This window comes from Gorilla gorilla, chromosome 18 (assembly GCF_029281585.2).
Source record: "Gorilla gorilla gorilla isolate KB3781 chromosome 18, NHGRI_mGorGor1-v2.1_pri, whole genome shotgun sequence".
NCBI classification, from domain to species: Eukaryota; Metazoa; Chordata; class Mammalia; order Primates; family Hominidae; genus Gorilla; species Gorilla gorilla.
This window is the reverse complement of record NC_073242.2, coordinates 12,398,482-12,410,481: the sequence shown is the minus strand read 5'-3', so window position 1 is coordinate 12,410,481 and position 12,000 is coordinate 12,398,482. Positions and strand designations below refer to the sequence as shown.

General features: G+C 49.7%; 1 protein-coding gene across 7 annotated transcripts in view; it reads right to left on the bottom strand.

Annotated features, from left to right (window-relative positions):
• ABAT (4-aminobutyrate aminotransferase) overlaps positions 1 to 12,000 on the bottom strand; it is a 120,755-nt gene that overhangs the window by 16,702 nt on the left and 92,053 nt on the right. For all 7 annotated transcript variants that reach the window (XM_055365266.2, XM_004057171.5, XM_055365267.2 and 4 more), the window contains 5 exons: positions 5,827 to 5,907; positions 5,146 to 5,238; positions 3,726 to 3,788; positions 1,744 to 1,807; positions 1,027 to 1,175 (listed from right to left, as the gene is read on the bottom strand). In XM_055365266.2, the coding sequence (XP_055221241.1) occupies positions 1,027 to 1,175; positions 1,744 to 1,807; positions 3,726 to 3,788; positions 5,146 to 5,238; positions 5,827 to 5,907 (450 nt within the window). The remainder of the gene's footprint in view (positions 1 to 1,026; positions 1,176 to 1,743; positions 1,808 to 3,725; positions 3,789 to 5,145; positions 5,239 to 5,826; positions 5,908 to 12,000) is intronic.

Sequence of the window (12,000 nt, the reverse complement as noted above, 5' to 3'; positions counted from 1 at the left end):
TGATGCCATTATCTTGTCTTTTCTATTTACCACTGAATACCCAGCACCTAGCACCTTGCTTGACATCTAGTAGGTGCTCAATAAATATGAACTGATTGAAAATGATGATGTGCCTAAGAAAAAAACCAGCAGCCTTATTTGAGCTCAAATCTATACCCAAAAAGTGATATTTTTTTCCAGCTGCAGATGACTTCCAATGTCTTCCCTGGAACCCCCATATACTGAGTGGATCTAAAGAGGGCTGTGTTAGATGACATGGAAACGGGGGGTAGGGGGGTGCTGCCTGTCCTCAGCCTCTCCCATAGCATCCCCCGACCCACAGCAACTCAAAGCCAACAGACTCAGGAGAAGACAAAACCAGTGGTTTAGAGGATCTTGTGGAACCATTTTTTCCTGTGGGATATCCCATATTCTTTCTTTCTCTCTCTCTCTCTTTTTTTTGAGACAGAGTCTCACTCCGTTACTCAGGCTGGAGTGCAGTGGTGCAATCTTGGCTCGCTGCAACCTCTGCCTCCCGGGTCCAAGGGATTCTTGTGCCTCAGCCTCCCTAGTAGCTGGGATTACAGGTATGTGCCACCACACCCAGCTAATTTTTAGTAGAGATGGGGTTTCACCATGTTGGCCAGGCTGGTCTCGAACTCCTGGCCTCAGGTGATCCTCCCGTCTCAGCCTCCCAAAGTGCTGGGATTACAGGCGGAGCCACCGCGCCCAGCCCCATATTCTTTCAACAGATCTGTTTTCTCTTATTTTAGAGTCATTGACTCTTGTCTTCCAAGAAACTTAAGTGATACGGAAATTGGTATCAGAGTTGGGTGATGGATGCCGTGACAGAAACAGTGTGTCTCACGAACTCTCCCAACATAGAACATTTGGGACGCAAGGCCTCTGTGTCCCTGCTTCCCTCTAGGGGAGCACTGCACAGATCCCCAGATAAATCCTTCATCTGTTTCTCTTCTCCCCAAGTCTTGGGGCGGCAAGAGCAACAGGACTGGTGGTTGGGGAGGATCCGCAGGGTATGAGCATTACCTCTTCCAGACAGCGGGCCTCCTCCTGTTGGTTCTCTTTCACAAACTCTTCCAGAGGGTATTTCAGCCGTGGGAACGGTGCGATGGGCCAGTCAAAGGAAGGGATGTCGATCTTGTGAATGGCTTTAGAGTGCGTGGTCGCTAAGCAACCTGAGTTCAGCAAAACAGAAAAGCAGACGCTTGGCTTGGGGAAGCAGGCAGTACCGTCTTTGTAAAGGAGATGATAGACATTGCAGCGCGAGGCTGTCAATGGGCAGGGAGGCCTGTTGCCTGTGAAACCCCAGTTCTTTTTATCGTTTAATTTTTAATTTTTCTGGGTGCATAGTAGGTGTATATACTTGGGGAGTACATGAGATGTTTTGATACTGAACCGCAGTTCTCATCCGAAAGCTGAAGGGGAACTCTCGAACCCTTAATTGGCATGCGTGCGTGGGTATGTGTTTGCATTGCGATTAATCACAGATGCAGCGCAGGCTTTGAAGACAGAGTCAAGAGTTCCAGTCCCGGCTCTGTCACTGAATAGCCTTGGAAATTCTTCCTCTTCCTGAACACTGATTCCCACCATCTGCAAAGCAGGAATAATAATCCCCACTCTGCAGGGGATTGTGTGCAATCAGTGAGACAATATGTGTAAACTGCTAATGTCAGCTGCCGCTATTGTTGCCGTTATTATTACTATTCTAAACGCCACCTTGGGAGCGCATTGGTCCCTCCTTACCCATGGTCCTCCCATGGAACGCGCCCATGAAGGAGAGGATGCTGTAGTCGGGGCAGCCAGGGGCCTAAAACCAAGAAATATCAGTCATTAGTCATAGCTGTAAGGATGGGGGAACTGTATTGTTGCCCCTGCAAGTCCAGAGGGACACAGAAATCTATCAGAAGAACCAGGAATCCTTCTCAGGCAAAAGTTACCCATGGGACCACTGGGGTCTATATCCAAGACACACGTTTTATTTGCATACATACTTAAATGTTTTTTTTTTTTAAGTCACAAATTTTAGGCTGGGTGCGGTGGCTTATACCTGTAATCCCAGCACTTTGGAAGGCTGAGGCAGGCGGATCATCGGAGGTCAGGGGTTTGGGATCAGCCTGGCCAACATGGTGAAACCCTGTCTCTACTAAAAATACAAAAATTAGCCAGGGATGGTGGTGGGGGCCTGTAATCCTGCTACTTGGGAGGCTGAGACAGGAGAATCGCTTGAACCTGGGAGGCAGAGGTTGCAGTGAGCTGAGTTCACGCCACTGCACCCCAGCCTGGTCAACAAGAGCAACATTGTCTCTAAAAAAAGTTGCAAAATTTAAAATCAAGAAATTTCACATAAAGACCTGAACTTCTGGCTTCTCACCAGTGCTGCACCGTTTGGACCCATTTTCCTCTTGTGGCAGCTGTAGGTGGCTAAGCAGCACCCACTGCCTGCCTACCTCCGGCTGTTGGGGACTCCTGGGTTTTCAGCCCCTGTTCTACAGGCTCTTCAACTTCCTCCCCATCCCCTGGCTCCCTACTACTCAGGCCTCCGCAGGTGTCAGGCGGGTCAGGTGCTGATGGGTGCACGCCTGCATCCCAGGGTGACCAAGGCAAGGGGCTGAGCTGGGCACCTTGCAGGAAAACCCCCAGGCCTTTGGAAGGGGTCTGTGGTGCTAGAAAGCGGGTGAGGGGAGGCCCCCTCCGGGCGCTCTCCCATGGCAGCTGCGCCTTGGGTTCAGGAGGGGTGCATGGATGCCCTGTCCCTTCCCAGCCCCAAGCAAATGGCACAGCTGCAACTCCTTGCATTGTTTTCTGACTTTCCACCTAGCAAGGAAATCCAAACATGTTTCTAACTGACTCAGGCAGAACTGCTGGAGGTGCCTCAGAGGCAACTGTGGGGGCCCCCAAGTCTCAAGGAGGTTGGCATTGTCTCATGCTGGTTGAACACCAATTCCCTGAGACCTCCAGGAAAAACCCTAAGACCTCCTCCCACAAATTCCAGAAACCCTTTTGTCATTTTTTTGTTTTGTTTTGTTTTTGAGATGGAGTCTTGCTCTGTCGCCAGGCTGGAGTGCAGTGGTGAGATCTCGGCCTACTGCAACCTCCGCTCCCCTCGGGTTCAAGCAATTCTCCTGCCTCAGCCTCCTGAGTAGCTGGAATTACAGGTACCCGCCACCATGTCTGGCTAATTTTTATATTTTTAGTAGAGACAGGGTTTCGCCATGTTGGCCAGGCTGGTCTGGAACTCCTGACCTCGGGCAATCCACCCGCCTCGGCCTCCCAAAGTGCTGGGATTACAGGCGTGAACCACAGCAGCCAGCCTTTTGTTTTTCTTTTTTTGTTTGTTTTGAGAGGAGTCTCACTCTGTCACCCAGGCTGGAGTGTAGTGGTGTGATCTCGGCTCACTGCAACCTCCACCTCCCGGGTTCAAATGATTCTCCTGCCTCAGCCTCCCAAGTAGCTGGGATTACACGCGTGTGCCACCACGCCCAGGTAATTTTTGTCTTTTTAGTAGAGATGGGGTTTTACCATATTAGCCAGGCTGGTCTTGAACTCCTGACCTCAGGTGATCTGCCTGCCTCGGCCTCCCAAAGTGCTGGGATTACAGGCATGAGCCACCGCGCCTGGCCTGGCCCTTCCTAATTGAGAAGGACAGTGCCAGCCAGCCAGCAACAGCCCGGGAGAGGCTGTGCAGCTTCCCCAGATGTACGTGGTGCAAGCCCAGCTGCACTCACCTGGTTAATCATGCACGTCTCCAGCTCCTCCTGGGAGAAGCCCCTCTGCCCTCTTTCCTTGCTCTGAAACAATAGAACAGAACAAAATCTCAGAGATGCTCTGGGGTAGTCGGGGTTTCAACTTTCCAACCAAACCGATATTCAGTCCAGACAAGTAGAAAGTGCTTTCTCAGGAGTGGATCTCATGTATTAATTGTTGCAGGTCTGTACTGAAACGTGAGGCTACCAACTATGCTCGCAACAAAAGAAACTAACACACATAATGCATTAAGCACCATCAGCAACGATTAAGATCTGTTGGATTAAGATCTGCTGAGAGTGTTGTATGTTTTGCCAGGAAGAATGGAGGCCAGATGTGCGGGCTCAAATCTGTAATCCTAGTACTTTGGGTGGCTAAGACAGGAGGATTGCTTGAGGCCAAGAGTTTGAGACCATGCTGGGCAACAAAGTGGGACTCTGTCTCTGCAATTTAGAATATTTAAATAAATTTAAATTTAAATATTTAAATAAAATAAGCTAGAGGCACAACCCAGAGAACTTGGCTTGCCTGGAAGGGTTTTTTTTTGTTTTTTCTTTTTTTACAGGGTCTTGCTCCTTGCTCTTGCTGTGTCTCTCAGGTTGGAGTGCAGTAGCGTGATATCAGCTAACTGCAGCCTCGACCTCCCAGGCTCAAGTGATCCTCCCACCTCAGCCTTCCAAGTAGCTGGGACAACAGGCACGCGCCACCGCACCCAGCTAATTTTTTGTATATTTTATAGAGAAGGGGTTTCACCATGTTGCCCAGGCTGGTCTTGAACTCTTGGACTCAAGTGATCTGCCTGCCTCAGCCTCCCAAAGTGCTGGGATTACAAGTGTGAGCCACTGTGCCCAACCTTGGAGGGGACTTTAAGGAGCATTTTCTTCTTCTTTTTTTTTTTTTGAGACAGGGTCTTACTCTGTCACCCAGGCTGAAATGCAGTGGCACAACCACGGCTCACTGCAGCCTTGACCTCCCAGGCTCAAGCAATCCTTCCACCTCAGCCTCCAGAATAGTTGGGACTACAGGCACGCGTCACCATGCCTGGCCAATTTTTGAATTTTTTTTTAGTAGAGATGGGGTTTCGTCATGTTGCCCAGGCTGGTCTGGAGCTCCTGGGCTCAAGTGATCTGCCCGCCTTTGCCTCTCAGAGTGTTGGGATTACAGGTGTGAACGACTGCGCCCAGCCCACATTGCATAGTTTTGATGCCAAAGCCTCAGCCCTTTGCACCATACCCCACTGTGCCGTCTCAAAGTGCCATCCAGCAGTGGCCCTCCCTGTATTTTAACCCTGGTACTGATGTCTAATACTCCAGCCCATTGGAATGAACAGTCAGACAAGGGGTGAGCGTGTGGCTGGGTGCTGGGGAGCCTGTGTGTGTGTGTGTGTGCCCCAAACCTCACCCGGTACCACATGAAGACAGTCTTGAAGGCGTTTTCATTGGAGCAGGAGCCGCAGGCCATGGTGATGAGCTGGGACATCCCTTTGGGAGCCACCTGTGGGGAGGGAAATAGCCGTGAGCCCAGGCTCATCATGACTCCTGTACTCCCGCTTCCCCTGGCTGGAGCTGAATCTTCGCAGGGGCCGTACCGGGGACAGACACAACCAGGGCTGTCCTGGAAGGTGTCGGACTGGGAGGGTGGGCTCAGGCTTTTCCAAGGGTGGCAGAGAAGCCCAGGGAGGCCCTGAGGCTGGCAGAGAGGAAAGAAGGTGGGCAAAAGCCCACTCCTGATGCACCTGCCACTGTCTAAGACACCTACACGTTCCAGGCGGGACGCTGAGGCTCCCAATGGCTTTAATCGTTTGTAGTAACTAAAACCGAGAAGTGGGGGCAGGATTGAATGACATATGCAAGGCTCCTATCATGCGACACATATTCATTTCCCCAGCTCCTTTTGTCCTGCACACAAAGAATCCCTTCTGTCCTTTAAAAGAAAAATTTAAAATACTCTGCATGGAAGAATAAGCTCAGAGAGAAAGATTTCTGTAGCAACACCTTATTCTTCATTGTTGGCGTCTCCACTTTTCCCTTCCCCTGCCAGTACTGTGTCTGAAGACAATGGGATTGCTTCTCCAGAACTCACCGAGAGCAAGGACTCCCGGAGCTTCTCCACAAAGTTCTCCGGAGGCAGGATTCCGAGGGCGGGTCTGTTGACAAACATGCTCTGCAAAAGGGCAAGAGACAAATGGTGACTTCTGGGGGCCTGACCCAGCTCCCTGCCCACAAACGGTGCTTTTCATAGCCCCTGTGTTCAAATAGCCTCCAAATGGGGTTGCAGGATGATGACGTTCTGTCAGCATGGGGCATGGCAGGTTTCCTTAAACCTTTAGAGAAATCCACTAGGATTGCTGTGGATGTTTTAAAAAAGGGTCAGTGTCCTGGTTGCCGTATTGCATTGGCGTTATATAGGATGCTACTGCCGCTGGGGAAAACTGAGCGAAGCGTACATGGGGCTCTTTGTACTGCTTTTGCAACTTCCTGTAAGTCTCTTTCTTTATATATTTAACCATTAGAATGGCTAAAAAACAGGCAGAGTGCAGTGCCTCACGCCTATAATCCCTGCATTTTGGGAGGCCGAGGCAGATGGATTGCTTCAGGCCAGGAGTTCGAGACCAGCTTGGCCAACATGGTGAAACCTTTTCTCTGCTAAAAATACAAAAAGGGACTTTTGGAGTAGAGAAAGAGTCTCTTGGGCAAAATCAGTGTAATGCACTCAGTGCAAATCCAAAAAGCAGCATCACTGTATAGGAGGACACCCTAAGGGCAGAGGGGTTCCCAGAGATGATTCTCCCAGTAGCTTTAGGACTTGACTTGTGCTGCTAGAAACTGGCAGATTCCTGCCTCTTGCTTTTTCTGCTTCGCGATCACTCAGTTGGGTCTAGGATAAGTAGTGAGGGAAGTTAATCGTCCTCATTGTAGAGTTGGGGGAACTGAGGACCAGAGAGGTCAAGCAACTTGCCCCAAGACACACAGCCAAGAAAGGGCAGAACAACAACTCGGATCTAGGTTTACTGACTTTAGATGCCACTCTCTGTCAGATACTCCAGATAGCCTCCGCCTGAAAATGCTCATGCTTGGCACAACCCAGACACCTTGGCTTGCCTGGAAGGGCTTTTTCTTTTTTTTTGTTACAGGGTCTTGCTCTCTCAGGTTGGAGTGCAGTAGCGTGATATCAGCTTACTGCAGCCTCAACCTCCGAGGCTCAAGTGATCCTCCCACCTCAGCCTTCCAAGTAGCTGGGACTACAGGCACATGCCACCGCACCCAGCTAATTTTTTGTATTTTTTTATAGAGACAGGATTTCGCCATGTTGCCCAGGCTGGTCTTGAACTCTTGGACTCAAGTGATCTGCCTGCCTCAGCCTCCCAAAGTGCTGGGATTACAAGTGTGAGCCACTGTGCCCAAACTTGGAGGGGACTTTAAGGAACATTTCCTTCTGGCTCTGACCTGTTAGTGGGGCTCCTAAGAAATCACATCATGAGAATAGGGTGGAAGCAAGCTGGCCCTCACTAGCAGCAGGGAAATGGCTCCCAGAAGGGGACAGGAGGGCTGGCTGGCAGCTTGACAGCCATCTGGGTCTAGGAACAATGTGGGGGTGATGTTCTTGCTCGAGAAAGCGTGACATTAAGAACAGAAGATATCTGGGACATTGGGTATCAGGATCAAATGAGGATAGGTTTCTAAACCCTTGCAGTCAGCTCAGCAGGCTTAGGGTACAGCATGAAGAGAATTGGCTTTGGCTTAAGTGGCTGTGCAACCTTGGGCAACTCACTTAACTTCTCTGAGCTTTGGGTTTCTCATCTGCTAAACTGGAGACTCTTCACTAGGTGCTTGTAAGGAGCCAGTGAGATGATATTGCCTACAGAGGATGCAGGAGTTCAGTCTCAAAGGAAGAGTTATGCAGAGGGAAAGACCCAGAGGTCATAGGATGGCAGGTGTCTTACTTGGTCAGGCCTGCTGTGCTGTGTGCATTCATTGCAATGTGACTGTGCACATGCAATGTCCATGATTATTGTATAACTTGTTGGCAATGTAATGATATGGTCCTGGTGACATAAGAAATAGTAACTGGAGGTCGGGCACAGTGGCTCACACCTATAATCCCAGTCACTTAGGAGGCTGAGGTGGGAGGATCTTTGGAGTCCAGGAGTTCGAGGCTGCAATGAACTATGATCAAGCCACTCCACTCTAGCCTGGGTGACAAAGAGAGAAAGAAGAAAGAAGAAGGAGGAGAAGGAGAAGGAGAAGGAAGAAGAAGGAAGAAAGAAGAAAAAAGAAATCATAACTGGAATCCAGATATTAGATCTAAGGGACATGGTTTCATTTTTAGGAAGTCACATGAAGTAATTATGGTGGAGTTTCAGGGTGGTTTGGTTTGGGTGCAAAAGGGTTGATAAACCCCTTCTTGGGACTTTGGTGACGTGGCAGGAACCTGCCCTGTACAAGCAGAATACCATCGCCACCACCTGAGTGCATCTCCAGCCAAAAATTTGGAAGACCCAAGATGTCAGCCAGTGGTGACCCAGCCTACTGCCCTGGGCATGTCCTGCTGAAAACCTTTTAGCCCGTGGAGGTCAGCTGCCACCTCTCTAAGACTGCGTCAGGGTGCTCTTTTCATCAAGCCCCAAACCCAGTTCCTCTGCAGAACAACCCAACCCAGACTGGGATGGAGAACGTGGATTCACCATCAAATCCCAGCCCCAAAAAGTGCTTGGCATATTGGAAGCATTCAGTCAATAACCAATGAATGAGCAAATGTCAAGCAATAAGGCTAAAGAAGAAAGCGGGAGGCAGCCCTCCAAGGGCTTAGCATTTGAGGTGGAGGAGATCAGGACACAGCCGGAAGGCAGTAAGTACCAAGGAAGGGTTCCACACACGGCACAGTTTGGTGGATGGTTTGGAGGGGGTGAGAAGGGAGGTGGGAGGGATCGATGAGGAGAGGTTGCTGGCAGAAAGCCAAGTGGGAGATGTGAGGGTTAGGACCAGTCCCTGACGAGGTGAGAGGGGAGAGAGAGGTGAAAGGTGATGGGGGGATAGGCAAGGTGGGGGAAGCTCCTGGCAGGGACAGGGTAGTACTGCCCCCTGAAATCAGAATCCCTGGGCCTTTGTTTTCTGGGATATGTTTTTGTTTTGTTTTGTTTTGTTTTAGAGGCAAGGTCTCGCTCTGTCACCCAGGCCAGAGTGCAGTGGCGAGATCACAGCTCACTGCAATGACTTCCTGGGCTCAAGCGATCCTCCCACCTCACCCTACTGAGTAGCTGGGACTACAGGTATGCACCACCACACCTGGCTAATTTTTTAAAAACAGTTATCGTACAGACAGGGTCTCGATATGTTGCCCAGGCTGGTCTCCAACTCTTGGCCTCAGGGATCCTTCTGCCTCAGCCTCCCAGAGTGCTGAGATTACAGGCGTGAGCCACCACACGCAGCTGGAATCTCTGGGCCTTGACGTCGTGTGTTGTTGAGGACGTTTCTGCCTCTGGAGGCGGGTGACACTGCAAACGTGTCTGACATGTTTGTTGACACATTTTTTTTCAGCACCAACTGCCAAGGCATCTGGGATTCGCACAACATTTCAAAACAAAGCCAGGCTTTAGATGTAAACACATTCCGGAGCCTCCGGCCGCAGTGGGCCTCATCAGACACCTTCAGGAGGACACCAGTTCCCTGTACAGCAGCCCCTAAACCTGTCAACTAATCAGAGACAAGAGTGTCCCCTGGCCCCTCCCAGGCAGGGCACACCCATTCAGAAAGAAGAAAATGTGGTTCTTTCCTATTAGCTCCAACTCTGTTTATTTAAAGTGAAGAACGTTTTAGGGCTAGGGACCCCTTTTCTGAACAGGATTGGGTCTTTGTTCCTTCTGCCTTTCTTAGATTTCTTTTTGGGATCAAGTTCCTTGTCATGTGTGGATAAGTATGTTACTCTCTGAGTCAAAGAAAAACCCTCCAGTGATACCCCGTGTTGGCGAGGATATGGCGAGACTGGAACCCTCCCCCGGCTGTGGGAGTGGAGTTGGTGCGATCAATTTGGAGAACTGTCTGGCAGGATCTGCAGGAGCTGTACATGGCCAGCAGTTCTACTCCAAGCTTCGTATCTAACAGAAACACATAAATGGGTACAGCAAAACACACACACGCAAACGTCCACAGCAGTGGTCTTCTTAAGAGCCCTGAACTGGAGCTATGCAAATACCCATGGACAGTAGGATTGCAGGATATCCGCAGAGCGGAATGCTCTAAAGCCATGAGGATACACAGTCTGTGATTACACACACCAGGAGGAATCACCCAGATGTAATTTTGAATGAAATAAGCCAGACGAGGTAAAGATACACACTGCAAAACTCCATTTACATGGCAATAAAGAACTGGAGAAATACAACTGGGTGTGGTGGCTCACGCCTGTAATCCCAGGACTTTGGGAGACCGAGGCAGGAGGATTACTTGAGCCCAGGAGTTCGAGACCAGCCTGGGCAACATGGTGAAACCCCATCTCTACCAAAAACAAAACAAAACTACAAACAAACCAACAAAAAACCAAAAATGAGCTGGGCATGGTGGTGGGCACCTGTAGTCCCTGCTATTCAGGAGGCTGAGGTGGGAGGATCACTTGAGCCTGGGAGGTCGAGGCTGCAGTGAGCTATGATTGCACCCCTGCACTCTAGCCTGGGCAGCAGAGCAAGACTCTGTCTCAAGAAAAAAACAAGCAAACAAAACTGGAGAAATACAGCAATCTGTTAAAAGTAAGGGGAGGGGTCTACTTAATTTGGTTGGAAGGAATAATAACTGGGTGGGGGCATGTTCTGATTCCTCATTACAACTCATGCATTCTCAGTGGGAGTAAAAAAAAAAAATTTTTACTCTGTTCCATGTAAAGCACGGACATAAATACAACACAAAGATACACTCCATATGTACTGTATTTTTCTATTACAATTTCATGATAGGGAACAACTAGGAAAATAATGTCTAAAAATGCTCCTTAAGGGGATGTTCCAATAACAAAAAGAGTTGTGAAACATTGGTTACATGGGAAATTCATTGAGTGGTGCATTTAGGCTGTACGCCTGCCTGCATGGGTGTTATACTTTTTATTTTTTATTTTATTATTATTATTATTTTTTGGGATAAAGTCTCCCTCTGTCGCCCAAGCTGGAGTGCAGTGGCACCATCTCAGCTCACTGCAACCTCCACCTCCTGGGTTCAAGCAATTCTCCTGCCTCAGCCTCCCAAGTAGCTGAGATTACAGGCTCACACCACCACACCTGGCTAATTGTTGTATTTTTAGTAGAGACGGGGTTTCACCATGCTGGCCAGGCTGGTCTTGAACTCCTGACCTCCCTCAAGTGCTCTGCCTGCCTCAGCCTCCCAGAGTGCTGGGATTACAGGCGTGAGCCACCGTGCCTGGCCATATTCTTTAGTATAAATGTGCAATGGCTTTCTACCTCTCTTAGGATAGAGACAGGTGTCTTGTATTGCAGGGGTTCTCATGTGGGGTGACTGTATCCACCAGGGGACATCTGGCCATGTCTGCAGACATTTTTGGTTATCACAACCTCAGGAGACAGTTGCTACTGGCATTTAGTGGGTAGAGTCCAGGGATGCTGCTCAATGTCTCAACGCACAGGACAGCCCCCCACAACACAGAATTATCTGGCTACGGATGTCAACAGTGCCAGAGTTCTGAACCCCTGGCCTAGGTGGCGTCTGAAAACCCTGTGCCCTGCTGCTACTCCAGTCCTCCTTGGGTCCCTCCCCACTCTCTCTGCTCCAGCCACACTGCTGCCCTCGCCGCTGCCCCTCTTCTTCCTGCTGAGACCATTCCTCCCGACTCGTGGCCTGCCAGACCTTCCTCTCCTTCAGATCTCAGCTGAAAAGTCATTTCCCTGGGAAGCCTCCCTGACACCCACCCTCTCCATCCCCAAATAGCTCAGCTCCTGTGGGTTTATTCTCAGCGCCTCCACTAGCTGTGTGACCTTGGGCAAATACTTAACCACTCTGTGCCTCAGTTTCTGCATCTGAAAAATGGGGATAACAAGAGTACCTGCTTCACAGACTTGTCAATATTGTCGCTATAAAGTGCTGAACACAGTGTTTGGTACAAATTAAGCTCTCCATAAACATTAACTATTAGCATCATTCTTTTATGCCCACAAAGCGCTGCCTACCTGACTCTGTAGCACTTAATATTGTTGCAATTCTCTATTCATGTGTGTGGTTAATTGACTGCCTCCGTGGGAATGTCGGCACTGCGTTT